The following is a 17,677-nucleotide window of genomic DNA, read 5'->3' on the forward strand; positions in this document are numbered from 1 at the left end:
ATTATTTCTATGGCAAAGTGAAATGTTCTAATAGAACAAACGTCACCCCTTTTTCAAAATGTTTTATCTTTAAATATCACCCATTCATTTCACTCTGAATATTATTCAAATTTACCAAAATCCTTTAAAAAATTGCTATAGCCTAAAGATAAATAGCAATTTTGCATTGGTTAAATGCTGCCTAGCTATCAATAGAAAGGTTGTCATTATTCACAATTACTTCTAACAAACGAGAAAAATTATACCGCATGAAATGCTGATCTTCATTCATATAAAAAGATATCATAAACTGATATGACAAATACCAAGCTAATTAAAATTAGACTGGTAAATCCGCTCCTTTACTATATGCCTTGGCCATATCAGAAAGGGACAAAAAATTCTGCATTAATTGCTTTAAAACTGAGCTAAAAACCAAAATAGAATATAGTGAGGTCAGGGTCACGGGAAGGTCAAGGTCTTAAAATAATGTCACTGTTTAATAGCTTCTACTAATATGTATCAGTGAAGAGTTTTCCATGAAATATTGTCAATGGTTGCTTTGAAACTGAACTAAACACCAAACATGGAAAAGTGAGGTCAAGGTGAAAGGAAGTGCCAAGGTAAAAAAAAAAATACGGATGCAGTTGAATACATGTAGATGATACCAATATGTATTAGCATGTAAAGTTTGATGAAAATATCTTGAATAGTTTCTTTGAAACTGAGCTAAACGCAAAGTGTGACAGAAGGACGGTCATATTCATGGCGGGGCATAAAATCTTCTCTAAAATCTAGCGATCTAGTTTGCCAAGACAATTTAACCTGTCTTTGGGTAAAATGCTGTCTGACGTGTTTCATACCATTGATAGGCCTGATTTTGACCACGGATTACTCCCGTTTATCTAATCAGGATATAGGGCTCGTGGTTGGTGTGACCGGTCGACAGGATATGCTTACACCCCCCCCCCCCCCCCCCCCCCCAAGGCACCCGATTCCTCCTCTGGTGTTTGCCCTACTCTTAATTTTGTATTTTTTATGGGAGATTGACCGAGTGTTTGTTGCCTTCACATTTCAAGAGGGAGTTCAATATATGATCATATATTATATATCCAATCGTGGAGATTCGTTATACTTTAATTTACTTATCGATCGTCTCAGAAATTCCTGATTTAGTAATTCGATAACTCTAGGATAGATTCTGGGATTTATGACATTGATCAAACAGCAATAATAGGATCATGGTGAGTGTGACCGGTCAACAAGGGATGCTTATACTCCTCCTAGGCACCCGATCCTACCTCTGTTATGGCCAGGCCTGGGTCCGTGTATTTTGTATTCCTTGTGGGATATAGAGTTAGAGATTGATCACTGTTCGTCAGTATACCTTTTCATGAGATAAAAGGAAAACGTAGTACGTGACAATGACACATTGTGGACAGCTTACTTAGTCAATTTGATAAAAAATTTAAAACATGGCCGATTTTGATGTATACTCAATCTGATTAAAATCAACTCCTCGACCCGCTCCTTTATTTTTATGTTGTCGTATAGCGACAACTTGAAAACAATTAAAGGAGCGGATCGAGGAGCTGATTTTAATCAGATTGGATGTATATTGTATCTAGTAAAATTTGCCATATATTTTCTCTTATCCTGGTACAAATAGATCTATGCAAAATGTTATAACAATGTTCATAGATTTCTCTTTACTTTCATTGAAAAATTGAAATGGCACTACCCTGACAATGATATCATATTGAATAATAATAATTATTTTTTAAAGAAGTTTGAAACAGTCCACATAGATTTAGTTCTTGGAGATGGTCCCTACTTTAAAGACCGATAACTCTAAGTCAGATACTTTGGACTTCCTTTTCCGGTGTAAATCGCCATCATGGGTATCGTCGAATTTTGTTGTCCTTATAAATCTTGATCAATCAACACAAAGAGGGGTCTATAGAGCGAATTTAAGTTTAGGCATTGATACTCTGTTATTAAGCAGTTTTCCTTGGATGTGTATTTAAATTGTTTGACTTGATAAGATGATTTTTCTTTTAATTTTTTTCCGCGAGGGCAGCAAATAGTAAGAGATTCACATGAATTTGAATTATTTCACCGATTATTGGCAAGGAACTCGTTTTCAAAGCTTGCAAACATGATTGAATGGCATATCGCTAGTATGCAGTAGCGAATTTCAGAGAGAATAATTCAATTGTGGCTTCGCGACGGATCAGAATACACTTCAGTTGAAAAGGGGGGGGGGGGGGGGGTTAACATCCTAAGGAAACTGCCGGATTGTTGTTTAACTTAAAAAAGTATTTTATGATTTTAGGTATATCTCGTGATAAATGGCACAAGAGGAGGAGTACTGGTGGGCGTATGACCCAGATCCGTAAGAAGAGGAAGTTTGAATTGGGTCGTCCTGCTGCTAACACCAAGGTGAAGAAACAAAAGAGTACCATAGAGAAACCGAGATGATTAAATACTATGGTTAGGAGCATTATATTAGCCTATGAACTTCAGGCTATGTACCAAAGCCCTCATGATTTTACACATTTGATGAATCTGGAAGGCCTTGGGGTCAGCCCTACTTAAGACTACTAGTACTATAACATCCTACCCTCTAGATTGGGAGTCAGTTGAGCAACTAATAGATACAGATTTTTGTTGTAATTGCAGTACTTATTAGATTGTTATTTCATCCTTGCAGCTAGGAGCCCAAAGAATCCACACTGTGCGGACCATGGGGGTAACAAGAAATTCAGAGCTCTTCGTCTGGATACAGGAAACTTCTCTTGGGGGTCAGAGGCCATTACAAGAAAGACACGTATTATTGATGTCGTTTACAATGCTAGTAACAATGAACTGGTCAGAACCAAGACTCTTGTGAAGTCCTGCATTGTGCAGATCGATGCCACCCCATTTAGACAGTGGTACGAAGCTCATTATGCCAAGCCTCTGGGAAGGAAGGCAGGAGTGAAGTTGGTAAGAGTTACATGGTATTATGTTGTAAATGTCTTTGTTGGTTGTTGACATTGATGAGAGACCCAAGTGATGATTGTTTTTCACCATCTTTCGGCTGATGCCAGTGATGCATTTCAAACTTTGCTGATAGGTCTGCAGTGACAACAACATAAACTTGATTTTGAATCTGTGTAACATAGCTAATATCTAGTTAGTTCAGAAGCCATGGTCATTTCAGTTTAGTGCACAGCAAATAGTTGAAGTTATGTGACTGGTGCTTTGCTAATGTTATTTATTAGGAACACGTTTTTATTGCACCATCCATTGTTTGAACAGGTTGTTTTCCGTAAATTTTGTGTGAAGTAGTAAAGAATGTTAATTGGGGCAAATTAAGAAGGAGAAATTTTTCTAAAACACCAACTGGTCCAAGGGCCATAAAGGTTGTGAACTGTGCTGGTCCAAACTCTAAATCGTGTGACAATGTATTGTAGATGTCTAGCTTTACTTGCTGTTAGTACCATATTTTGTCAAACATAATAAACACCTTTTTTTCCCCAAGAATTTTGTGGTGTGAGAAAGGGGTGCGTATTGTATACCACATTAACCACAATATGTTTTTTACCCCATTTTAAAAGATGGATCTCGGTGGTTAAGTGTTTCACTTGAAGTCATAGCCTTTATAATCTATACTGTACGCTTATTTTACATTGGTTCATCTATTTAAAAACGAAAAATCAATCTCCAGAAAATTACTACAAAAATATAGAATTGTAGAAAATGTTACTCTTGGATATGTAAATAATTAAATTATTATGAAACAGCCAAATTGAAATGCGTTGAATCTGAATATTCTCCACCTCATATGCCACCATTATTAGATCATATATGTACACAATACTTTGTCGTATGCTAAAATAAACAAAATTAGCTTGGCAAATAAATTGCCCCTAAAAGGTTTGTTAAGTATCTAGGATTATGAATATCTTTTAATGAAATGTTAATGTGGAACTTTGAAATAACTTCTTCAGCAAAAGAAATAATGGTACGGCAACCAGCACGTGTTTTACGAAGTCATTGTTGAGTACACTGTGTCATTTGATTTTGTTAGATACCCCCTCAGGTAAAGGAATTGTATGCATATTTTGATAGATGGTTAACATTTGCACAAAGGACTCCATATTGAAGCATAATTGCAAATTTAAGACTCCTTGTATGGGCTATGATACTTGGGTGACAGTTAGGCCTTGTTTAATTTTAACATTTATATTGAGTGGGTTTTTTTCTTGCATGGGTTCATTGAAGTAAAGGGAAATAATAAAATAGGACAGTACTAGATAATCATATAAGGGTGATGAACAACATGATGATTTTTTTCACCATCTTTCGCCTGCATTGTTGATGATGAATTATTTGTTTTCTGACTGTCATCACCCTTAGTTCTTGACCTTCTATCTCCTTTAGAAATGTTTTTATGGTAGCCACTAGCCAGTGAAGAGTAATATTGACCTATCTCCTTTAGAAATGTGTTTTTATGGTAGCCAGGGAAGAGTAATATTGACCTTCTATCGATGTCCTTTAGAAATAGGGCTGAAACGATTCACCGAAAAATCAATACTGTTCAATATAAACGCTTGATGTGCTATCTCCTTTAGAAATGTGTTTTAATGGTAGGTAGACTATAGTCTTTTCTCTCTGATATACTTTTTCTGAGTTTGTTTAATTGCTACTGATAGGACAAGGCCAAACAAGTAATTTTCACCTGTCAAAAGTAAAAAAAAAAATAATAATAATTAGTCTTTCAGGAATCAGGACTGAATATCAATCATTTTCTGTCAGTCCTGAAGATTTTCAAAACTGAAAAAATAACATGTTTCAAAATCTGCATGTCGGCATGTTTCTATCATTGTTGGCTTGTCTTCCGTAGAGTGGAAATTAAAATTAGATATGGATCCTTTTTAAAATGATAACGATGTTGACTCATATTGGCAATATATACACCGTTTAAATAACACACCTTGCATGTATTATCATATCAAAGGATGAGAGCCGCCACTTTGAAAAAATAGCCCATATCATTGATTACTGCCACAATTTGCTTGGCATGGCTAGCCAGACTAGTGGCTTGACATGAATGAAAATTGTTGGAAATTGACTCAGACTGTTCCGAGTGTGGTTTATTAAATTGATCACTATCACGATGTTGTCTGGTACATTTATGAATTCAAGTTCAGTTATTTCATGACTTTAGGGCAAGGATTTAGCACAATATGGGGTGAAAATTTTAAATGGAAATAAAAACTGAAATGTTTTTGTTTTTTAATCATAAAAGCTGAACCAGCAGAGTCAGAGTGACTCGGGTGAGTGCTGTGGCCCCTGGGCCTCTTATAACTTTAGAACAAGTCGGTGAAGTTATTGTGGAGAGAAATTGTTAATGGCCAAAACCAATGTACATGATACAATGTATGTGGATTTTTAATGACTCGCTGGACACTTTTAAGTCATTAATGACTTGATTGGACCGAATTTGACTTGGCAAGATCTGATGGTCAGATGTTTGAGTCCAAAACTGAAATCCGCACTCTGTCTGACCATATTTAACCACTTTGGTTTTATCATGGATTTGATTGTGTGGAATATTCAACTCGGGAATGCTTCGAAGAGAAGTTTCATGTAAATTTCATTTCTTCCATATTTTCCGAAACATTTCTAAGGCCTAGGCCCCCCCCCCCCCCCCCCAAATAGGCGTGTTTCCGGTTACCCGACTGACACCTAAATTTTTATCCCGACCCTAATTGTACGGATAAATTCCAGTCCTTAATTTATGTACACTTCGTTTCTCACATTTAATAAAATGTAACAAGTTCAGACTCGATATTCAAATTATTGGAAATTTTCAAAATGGCGTCTTGCATGCTTTCTGCAAGTAGACTAACAAAGATATACATGCAATCATGTGTTAAATAGGGTAAAATCAGTTGTCATTTTTAGTTTATTTTAGTATTTTACTCAATATTGAACACTTTATGCTACATGTCAGTACTTACAAATGTATGTATTGTGTAAAATTTCTTCCCCAATGATGCAAGGCAGATATTGACTGCATAAATTTTTTTAAAGAAAAGTTTTGCTTACCCCTGCCCCCTTTTTTTTTGTTGCAAGATGTAATCGGAAACGCACCTAATTTTTAATTTTTTTGGCCAAGTTCTGATATCATGGTGGTATATGTTAGATTGTTACAGTATTCTTTATAATTCTTAGTTAGAATGATGATGTCACATCTCCAAATTTCCACTTTTATCAACCATGTGAGATGATTTATTTTGATATGGTTGCATCGTGGTGGATAAATTAAAGTCAGAACTCTTCGGAGAAGGAGATTTTTATGTCCCCTTCTTCCTAAGTCTCTGGAACACTTTTTCATGCATGTTTTGTATTTTACAAATTTCCATGTTAATGAAAATACAAGTTGGGCTTTCATTGTGTAGTGCTTTGTTGTTATTTATTTTACATGTAAACAACTACATGAACTTAATATTGACCATTATGCTGTGATTTAAAAATTGTCATGGGTACAAGATGAGGCTAACAATAAAAACTTCATTTGTTCGATGTACTCCGACCAACCTGTCAAAATCGCCCAGATCAGATCATTTTTTCAATATTTTGACAGAATACAAATTGTCTGGTGAAAATTTCAGAAAACCGTGCAAGATTAACGCATATCATAAACAAAATGAATGCTTTGAATTTATTGATCAATCTGAAATCTGTCTGGCTGTTGTTGAAATGTGTATATCTGATTTTCATGCTTGAATCAATGAGTTACATCATTCCAAAAAAAATTGAGGAAGAAAAAAAATGTTGACATGCCTACCCTCCTTGAAAAATGGGGGTCGGAGAACATCATTCAAACAAAAATATTTTAATGATGGCTTGAAGAGTTCAGGATGTGTATTTAAGGACAAATCTTGTTATTTTGATCATTTATTGATTTTAATACTGTAGGCAGAAAAAGAGGAAGCTGTGTTGAAGAAGTTGGAGTCAGCATCCAAGAAAACTAAGAGAAAGTATGCTGAAAGAGAAAAGCTGGCCAAGGTGGAGCATGCCCTGGACGATCAGTTTACTGCTGGACGAGTTCTAGGTAAAACTGCTAGGGTGCTGATCATAATAGAATATGCTGATCGTCTATACTGAAGTTTTTTGGGGTCACATAGGACATTTGGTTCTGTGTAGTCAATTTCCTTTCCATTCTGGACCAAATTCTGTCAGATCTAAACACACACGAACAAACGCGAATAAGAATATACAATAACTGTAAATGCAAGGTAGTAAATTCTTTGGCTATTCTTTTATATTTCACATGTTTGTGAATTGCCCCCTCGTAATATTTAAGCCTATTTAAAATTATTTTTTAAGTGTGAAGTTGTTTTTTGTTGATTACATTACATAAATGTAAATATCCCCATGTGGAATTTTAGGCACGTATAATTGTATGTATTATTAATTTACTTCCTTCCATTTTAAAATATTCAATTAATAAAATTAAACTTTTATTTTGGCAATTAATATCTCTTTATCCCGTAATGTCTCTGTATGAATAAAAAGTATTGAAAGTGTCAAAAATGCAGAATTTGAAATCTAGGCCATAGCATTTGTTCCTGATCTCCAAGTGTTCCTTTCCTGATAAGAACTATTCAGCATTTATTCCCCAAGCTTGAAAACTGTTCTCAAATTGTTCACTGTTCCACTGGAATAGTAGTACGCTTCAGGGTCTTATCTTAAACTTAAATACATACATTTTCAAATTTCAAAACTAAACAGTAACACACCTCAATCTTTGTTTAATAAACTCTTTTACAATGAGCTGTCATAATGTATATATCCCCCCCCCCCCCCCCCCCCCCCCCCCCCCACCCACCAAATAATTGTTAAACCTTTTACACTCCTTTGATCATTAAAAGTGATGTATTGTTGTGCAGTGATGAAAAAAGTGAAGCGAGGAATGTTGTTCAGATGTCGTTCTGACGCTGGTTAACTCATTCCAAGGAATTGCTTTGTCATAGTTACACTGAGCACACAGTTGGTAATCAGAGTGAGGATTTGTTGTACATTTCCTGAAATCTTGCACTATAAGAATGATATAAAGGTATTATATCTTGGGAGGAAATCTTTTAAGACAGCTTTCCTAATTGCTTTCTGACATCAATTTTCCGAGTCCATCAGCTAATGAACAAATTGTGTATAATTTATCATTTTATTTCATGACTTGGTATAAATGCTTAAACTAAGGTATTTCTAATGGTCAGCAAAAATATGAATGTCTCCCAGTTGTTGAGTTTCAAGTGAGATGCATCACTCACAAATCTTTGTTATGTAAACGAGGCTCGTGCTTTTTATAATTCTTTTTAACAATTTTTATATGCCCATCTTAAGACGGGACGTATTATGGTATGGCGTTCATGTCCGTCCGTCTGTTAGCTTTTTCGTGTCCGACCCGTAACTTAAATACTACAAGGCCTAGAATCATCAAACTTTGTCTGTAGATACATCTTGGGTAGAAGGTGTGTCGCACATTAAAACCAGGTCACTGTGACTTTTCATTAAGAAGATATGGCCATATATGGCAAAAACTTGTCCGGCTCATAACTTGAAAACTATTGAACCCTAGAATCACCAAAATTGGTCAACTAATGCATCTTAGGTAGAAGGTGTGTCGCATCCTACTTTAAGGTCACTATGACATTTAATTAAGGTGATATAAAAAAAAAATGTTTTAATGGGTACAATCTATACTGTTAACAATATGTGACGGGCTTATCATGTGCCGTGGTGGTGCACTTTATTAATTGAAATTACCTATCATGTAACACATTTGATTTTCTTTTTGATTAAGAGTTTGTAATTCAATTCCATGAAAAACTTCATACGATTTTAAATTTGTTGATATATATCTAAATGCCAATTTTGATATTGGTATGAAATGAAATGGTATTTATTATTATTATTTTATTCATTTATAAAGCGCAAAATTACATATAGTTTATATGCGCTAATTTTGAAACAACTCATTGAATCGCTATTAAAACTTGAGTACCATTGTTCAACCCTATTTGCTTGCTTATGAAGAGACTGCAAAATATCTTCTTTGTATTTACTCAACACTTGAAAGTTCCAATGTATTATTCTACTACGGATGATTTCAGGTGATGAGGGTGTTCGGATTCCCCTTCATGAATCATTGATTGAGAAAACGAACATCTGATGAAATCATCATTTCTCCAGATGTGTGAATGGGTTGCAACCATATTTTGCTTCTGTCAGAATTTACAGTGCCTATATCAACTAACAAGGGCATCCCATTGTGGCAATCTTTAGGCCAAAAAAAATCGTGTTTCCTATTTGAATTTTAACTCTTTAAAGAATTAGGTATGGTAGGGAAGCAAATGATTTTATTTTTATTGAAAAATTCAACTTTTTCTTTCTGCAACATTTCTAGCATTATGCAAGTTTGTTAACACAAACATTCTGTCCCACCTTGAGTGACCCGGACCACAGGAGTCTGCAGTTTTATCAATAAATGTCTACATTGTAAACAACAATCACTGAGCTTCACAAGCATAGCAACAGGAATGCAGAGATTTTGGCAAATTTATTTAGGCCTGGTCATAAACACAACAGTACGTGTCATAATGTACCTGCTTTCTGTAAACCACCCCCACCTCTATGATTGCTGAAATCTAAAATCCACATCTCAACAGTAAAAAAAAGTTTATACCCGTGTTTATTTTTCAAAAATGAAATTTACTTATATTTTCATTCTACTTTTATTTCTGTCGGAAATCTGAGCTGATGAAGCAGATATGCTATATTTATAAATAGCCAACTACAGTGCATTCATGAGGACATGCCTGTCAATGTAACAACATCGGAAATGTAAATTTTGTCTTGTGACACGTGAAAATGTTACAGAAGTTGATGCTGTGTTGGTGCTGACTTCATGTATTAAACTGAGGGTATTATTTTTCTCACTCTTTGCTGTTGCATTGTTTTGTTAACACCTGTAACCTTCCCAGAGTGAAACATGAAAGTCTGTAATTGGAGAGTGCAGTTAACATGACTGACACCCCCTGCTGATACAGATACAGCCACCAGTATGCAAAAATTGTCCTCTGACAACAAAGTCCTTAAGTGTATATCATAGTATGGTAAATATGTGATGGAACAACATCTTGCTAGACTTGGGTCTTTGCTAATGACCAACTTAGTCTTAACTATGTGCTAAGATTGAATGTTTCTCGCTGTTTTCGTCAACATATGACACTGGAATAAGTTAGAGCTGATACATTTTATTGTTTGTCTCCTCCCACCTCTTTTATCTTCTACACTTTAAAATGGTCTGAATTTTAGGTCACCTGAGTAAACTCAGGTGACCTATTGCAATCTGCCTGTGTCCATTGGCGGTCGTGCGTTAACATCATTCCAATTCTTTTCAAATTTGGTATGAAGCATTTTTAGGACAAGGGGGACATAAATTTTAATTTTACATGATTCCTGTTTGCCCCAGCCTTATAGGTGGGGTAAAAACTGCCAACAATGGACCAAATTTCAAAAATCTTCTTTACAACTGCACATGTGTAAGAAAAACTAGTGCATTGTCATGTAGCACAGGAAGGCCTCTACCAAAATTGTAAATTTCATGAACCCAGGGGTAAAGGTTCTGATCCCAGGATGGAGCCAAACTTGGTATAGTGTTTAAGTGTAAAACACCTAGATAACATCTTCTTTGGTGCTATTGATACTATATTGAACCTATAAAATGGATATTTAGAAAGAACAGGTAGTCCTTTGCCTTTAAAATGTAAAAACCTAGAAATGTAAATTTTGCCTTGTGACACATGAAAATGTTACTGAAGTTGATGCTGTTCTGACTTCATGTATTAAACTGAGGGTATTATTTTTCTCACTCTTTGCTGTTGCATTGTTTTGTTAACACCTGTAACCTTCCCAGAGTGAAACATGAAAGTCTGTAATTGGAGAGTGCAGTTAACATGACTGACACCCCCTGCTGATACAGATACAGTCACCAGTATGCACAATTGTTCTCTGACAACAAAGTCCTTCTGTGTATATCAGCAGAATAGTTAAATGCATAGTCATGTAGAACAGAAAGGCTTCTACCGAAATTGCTAATTTCATGATCCACGGGAAGAGGTTCCGACCCCAGGGCAGGGCTAAATTGACATATCTGTATAAAACATTTTGAATAACACTTTCAATGCTATTGATACTAAATTGAAACAAAATGGATATTTAGAATGAGTAGGTGACCTTTGAGTAAACCTTTGACCTTTACCAAAATTGTAAATTTCATTATCCCACGAATAAGGGTCTTGGTTCAAGGGTAGGCCATAATGATTAAAGTTAAAATGGTTAAGTACTGTAATTTGAACATTCAAAAGTAAGATACGGTACAACTTTGAACTTTGTACCAGAATACCCAAAAATTGTATCTTGCATTTTAAAGTACGAAACACATTTTCTTTAAAACTTTCGATTGATTTCGAGCATTGCCTCCTGGTGTCATTTGATACTCAGGTGCCTGATAAGGCCTATAGGCCTCTTGTCAATACTATTTATGTGAAGCTTAGGACCACAATAACACACACCCAACTTCTGGTACAAGGGGACTCCGGAGTTACTGCAAAAGTGTAGGCCATTGTAAGGCTTCACGTCAGCCTACAAGAGTCGCTTAACGAATAGTATACCAACGTGAAGTGTGGTAGTTTATACTCTTGTGTAATGTTCAAATTCTTATATTTACATTGTGCTTTCATTTCTATTGGTATTCCCTGTTGTTGAAATAGATGTACTATATTTATCAAGTAGTTGTGTATTCACACACTCGTTCACAACTGCAGTACATTCATGAGGAAACGCCCATCATTACAGTATGTAATGATATCAAATGTAAAAAAAAAAAAAAAAATTAAAAAAAATCCCGAAACCATAGGAATGTAAATTTTGCCTTGTGGTACATGAAGATGTTACAGAAGTTGATGCTGTGTCGGTGCTGACTTCATGTATTAAACTGAGGGTATTATTTTTCTCACTCTTTGCTGTTGCATTGTTTTGTTAACACCTGTAACCTTCCCAGAGTGAAACATGAAAGTCTGTAATTGGAGAGTGCAGTTAACATGACTGACACCCCCTGCTGATACAGATACAGTCACCAGTATGCACAATTATCTTAAAAATGAAGTCCTTCAGTTCATATCCATAGAAAAGTAAATTTGTGATGCAGCACATCTTGCTAGACTTGGGTCTTTGCTAATGACCAACTAAGTCTAAACTATGTGCTAAGATTGATTCAGTTTGTCGCTGTTCTTGTCAACATATGACACTGGACTTGAAGTTAGAGCTGATACATTTTATTGTTTGCCTCCCTCCTTTTTTTCTACACTTTAAAATGGTCTGTGATTAAGGAGGTGTGCTACACCAGAGAAATTTGATGCAGATGAAAAGTGGAGGATATGTACAAAAATATTTTGAAGTTGAAAATTTTCAAATTTACTTTATTTTGTCAAAAAAATACAGTTTTATTAGAAGGTAATCTGAAAAAAATTTAAAACCCCTGCTGGATTCGAACCTGCGACCTACAGGTCAGCAGTCGGTATTCTAACCTACTGAGCTACTCGGCTAGGTATCTAAATGGAAAAGGAAAAGTCAAATATTGTTGATATCGATTTTTCACCCATGTTTTTAAAGGAAGTCAGCCATTATGACGATGTAGAGTACTACCTTAAGAGTTTTAGGTCACCTGAGTAAACTCGGGTGACCTATTGGAATGGGTCTGTGTCTTGTTGGCCATGTAACACAAACAATTGAACACTTAACTTCTTGTTAACTACCATTCCAATTCTTTTCAAATTTGGTATGAAGCATTTTTAGGACAAGGGGGACATAAATTTTAATTTTACATGATTCCTGTTTGCCCCAGCCTTATAGGTGGGGTAAAAACTGCCAACAATGGACCAAATTTCAAAAATCTTCTTTACAACTGCACATGTGTAAGAAAAACTAGTGCATTGTCATGTAGCACAGGAAGGCCTCTACCAAAATTGTAAATTTCATGAACCCAGGGGTAGAGATTCTGACCCCAGGGTGAGACCAAACTTGGTACATTATGTATATAGTGTATATGTGTAAAACACCTAGGTAACATCTTCTTTGGTACTATTGATACTAAATTGAACCTATAAAATGGATAGTTAGAAAGAACAGGTAGTCCTTTGCCTTTAAAATGTAAAACCATAGGAATGTAAATTTTGCCTTGTGACACATGAAAATCTTACAGAAGTTGTGTTGGTGCTGACTTCATGTATTAAACTGAGGGTATTATTTTTCTCACTCTTTGCTGTTGCATTGTTTTGTTAACACCTGTAACCTTCCCAGAGTGAAACATGAAAGTCTGTAATTGGAGAGTGCAGTTAACATGGCTGACACCCCCTGCTGATACAGATACAGCCACCAGTATGCACAATTATCTTAAAAATGAAGTCCTTCAATTCATATCCATAGAAAAGTAAATTTGTGATGCAGCACATCTTGCTAGACTTGGGTCTTTGCTAATGACCAACTAAGTCTAAACTATGTGCTAAGATTGATTCAGTTTGTCGCTGTTCTTGTCAACATATGACACTGGACTTGAAGTTAAAGCTGACACATTTTATTGCAAGTTTTGCATGATGAAATCACTCCCTCTTATTTACTTTTGAAGGGGGGGGGGGGGGGGGGGGGGGGGGCTCTAGTTTCATGTCAAAAGACCTTACCAACACAATTTAGTTTGATTCATTATACACCTATCCACAGAATAACATCCCGACGAAGCCAGAATCTTGTTCATGAAAATTGATGTGTTCCAATAATTCCTCAGTACTGAAAACTTCATTTGTTATATGCTTATGTAAAATCTGTCATGGAATCATTGGAATGCCATTGTTGGAATACAAAATGATGAATTTATGTAACACCCTGATGTGCTTGTCACTAGATTCAGGAAAATTACCGGATTCTGATTTCCATATTTTGTACCTTGTACTCTATTAGATACTGTTAGTTTAGACTAATGCACTTGATTGATATATATTTCTTTTCCTTTTGCAGCTAAGGTGGCATCCCGTCCAGGACAGTGCGGCAGATGTGATGGATATATTATGGAGGGAAAAGAACTCGAGTTCTATCAGAGAAAACTTAAAACAAAGAAGGGAAAGTAAATATGTGATGCCATCAAATAAAAGGAAAAAAATGAGATAATTGTACTGTTGTTTATTTCCCACTAGGGTATAAGAACAAAATTGGTTGATAGAAATGGTTTTTGCCGCTGCTGTTTGAGCTCACCTCAGTTGAAAACTGCATCGTGAAAAAGTGAGCATTTCTAATCACCTGTTGTATGTCTGTAAACTTTTCACTTTGTTGACTTCTCCAGAACCACTGGACCAGTTTACATCAATATCTATACTTCACTGCATCGTTTTGCAATTTCCCCAGGCTGCCAACGATCTTTTAAGACCACCCCTGTGGTATTATACACTATGTATACCCATAATGCGCAAGCACTTCAGCTTCAGTTTTGTTTGGGCATCTTGGAAGGAAGACCGTATGTTTTCTTCTATGAATAAAAGTTTTTGTTGGCCTATGATTACGATGTCTGAATCCTACAAAATCTGTCGGGGAATGTAAAAGGGAATACGGTGTTGGACGATCACGCGAAATGTTACTGGCATCGCGTGTGCAATGATGTTTTTCCTTGCGAAGCTTGCATAACTTGGACAGGAAATACGGGCGTTAATCAGGATATTGGTTGAACGTAAGAGGTCTCGCCGTCTGAATCTGGCAAGAAATCGGCCAGTGTCGAATCCAGCAACAGAAATTGCTTTTGTGGGCAATACAGAGATTCGTTCTGATTCGCAAGTTTCCTCCGGGGAAACATTTCATCTGGGATGCGAGACGAAATGGTGGCAATGTGGTGCAGGATTTTTCCCGCCTCAAATAGAGCTGGGGAATTTTGAAGTTCAGTGGCAACAATAGCAAGAAAATTTCATGCGAAATCTGATAGACGCCAGGGTTAAAGAATTAGTACAGGGCGCGAGTAAACAACCTGCAAAAGCATATGATGCATGTTTAAAGATTAGGTCTACTAGGTTCGATTGATTGTATCTTGTTTAACGCCCCACTCGAGAGAATTTTTCACTCTTGGAGACGTTGCCATTATCGGAGAAGGGCTTCAAATTTAGGCCTATGCTCGGCACTTGCGGCCATTGAGCAACTGGGGTTCTTTTACATTTTCTACCACACCTACTGTGAAGCGTTTTTGAGGTCATCTTCGAGGACCCGTAACATTCGCACCTAATACCGAGATTTTGGTGATGGGGTCTGTCGCGGCCGGTATTCGAACTTCCGCATGAGGTGCAAACGCTCTACCTCTAGACCACCGCGGCGGCATACTTCTTCAGATGATGAACTGTTGTTAAACACACGAGAGAGTCGGATGACGAGGATCTTGCTAGTCGCAGAGGTGATGATCCAGTCTTGAACAATTCATCGTCTGACGATAATTTGAAGTCCCTAATGAGGACAATTAATCGGAGTTTGATGGCCGAGAGGTTAGAGCGTTCGCCCAGCATGCGGAAGGCCCGGGGTTCGAATCCCGGCCGCGACACGCCTAAGTCGTTAAAACAGGTAGTGACAGTTCCATCGCCAAACGCTCGGCATCAGATGTGAATGTCACGGGTCCTCGGAGATGACCTTAAAAACGGATGACCCGTGTCACAGTAGGTGTGGCACGCTAAAGAACCTTCACTGGTCTTGGTGACGTCTCCATATGAGTGAAAAATTCTCGAGTGAGACGTTAAGCAAGATAAAATCAATCTGCTGCCGGTTTTGTGCATACGGAAGCTAATGATTCATGCACAGTAGACTGGAAGAACTAGGGGAATGTAGCATCAGAATTAAGAATAAATGCTGTTATTCTGAAAATCAGAGTAGAGGTTTCAAATACTCTATCAGAACTGATGGGGATAAAAACATCTACTCCGCAGCAGTCTCTGCCGATGGATGGCCTCATGGGTACATTTTGAACACCTTAACTGATGTAGATGAAAAGTATACTTGTAAAGCATCAGATAAGTGTAGAGTAACATTCAAAATTTTAAATGTATTGCACAACACCACGACTTGATGAAAATAGTGAGGACATAAGCTTCACAACAGTGAAGAGACATTATTTGTCGAAATGCGCATCTGGTGCATCAAAATTGGTACCTTATAGGTTTTAAATTAATAAAGAGAACAAAACCTCGCCGTTTCTGTAATCCAGTTTTGCATGCTCGTAATATTGAGCTATGGATTGATTGTATCTTTTTTAACGTGGAGAATAGAACTATGGGAGATAGATCAAGAGACTAAGCTTCTGAGAGAGTTGACTTATGCCTCTCAAATTACCTCGTATGTGAACTAGTATCTGATGACAACAAGACGGAGACCCGCCAAGATTCAGGAGTGTGATTTTTCCTCTTTTCAGAGGAAATCCTCTTGATTTGCTCAATTTTCAAAAAAATGAAACACTCTGGATTTGATCTAAAGTGGCAGAAAATGATTATTTTTCCGGGTAGGGTGAGGTGTTTTCCTCCCTTTTTGACCAGTTTTCCTCTGATTTCTGAGCCACATCCCTGAAGATTGATATAAGTTTTTAAGTCGATGTATGATGTTACTTCCCGCATCTTAGTGGGTTTAGGTGAGGCTCGAAGATTCATTCACGTTGAAGACCTGGATTTTAAAAACAGCAACTGAAAATGAACTTGCACAATCCACTCTAAATCCTAAACTTTTTTGTGGGAAGTATTTTGACATTCTGCACTCAAGTGCAGAAAGTTTGTGCGAGATGCTAAAGAAGCACGTGTTGACACTTGAGAAGCAGAGAGATGGTTCTATCTCCAATATAGGGTCAGTAAGTCTCGGCACGTGATCTGCGAGAAAAAGGAGAGAAGAGACAGCTGTCACCTCGGAGCAGAACGAACAGCAATCATGATAATCTATGCAAAGAGGGAAGTTTTCCACAGACAAAAATGCAAAGACTGGCCTGGGGAGAGGGCGGAAGCTCAATCCTTAAGTTTAAAGGTCAAACTCGTATCTAGGGCAAGGATCATTTGGGGTTTCGTCCCCAGATGTAAGCCTGACGGATCAACTAGAGACTCCCTTCGTCCCCAGATGTAAGCCTAACGGATCAACTAGAGACTCCCTTCGTCCCCAGATGTAAGCCTAACGGATCAACTAGAGACTCCCTTCGTCCCCAGATGTAAGCCTAACGGATCAACTAGAGACTCCCTTCGAGTTGCAGAAATTAGTCAAAGTAGGCTGTCGAAATATCTTATCACAGGAAGTGGATGAAAATTACATCCGACGAACGGGTTTTGAAAATAGTCTAGGAAAGACAAGTGTTCTTAAAACACCCTCTAGCGACAGGAGTAAAAATCACAAATGTACAAAATGTTGCTCAAAAACAATGTATTTTAGAAGAAGTGGAAAGTTTATTAGAAAAACATGCCATAGAGGCTGTTCCCAAGACCCAGGAAGGTCAAGGCTTCTACAGCACCTTTTTTGTAGTTCCAACACGAGACGAAAGGTACCGTCCAATTCTCAATTTGAAACCGTTGAATGCAAGGTGAAGATAACG

At 37.0% G+C, this 17,677-nt stretch overlaps 1 protein-coding gene across 1 annotated transcript; it reads left to right on the forward strand.

The window, feature by feature from the left end:
- The first annotated feature begins 1,822 nt into the window (after positions 1-1,822).
- On the forward strand, positions 1,823-14,254 carry LOC125646614 (40S ribosomal protein S8). The gene is given in 6 exon segments (XM_048873017.2): positions 1,823-1,880; positions 2,315-2,421; positions 2,693-2,723; positions 2,726-2,967; positions 6,952-7,087; positions 14,110-14,254. Coding segments are annotated over 6 exon segments (630 nt in total). The 5' UTR covers positions 1,823-1,876; the 3' UTR covers positions 14,220-14,254.
- Positions 14,255-17,677: the final 3,423 nt, after the last annotated feature.

Source organism: Ostrea edulis, chromosome 6 (assembly GCF_947568905.1).
Source record: "Ostrea edulis chromosome 6, xbOstEdul1.1, whole genome shotgun sequence".
In the NCBI taxonomy this organism is placed as follows: Eukaryota; Metazoa; Mollusca; class Bivalvia; order Ostreida; family Ostreidae; genus Ostrea; species Ostrea edulis.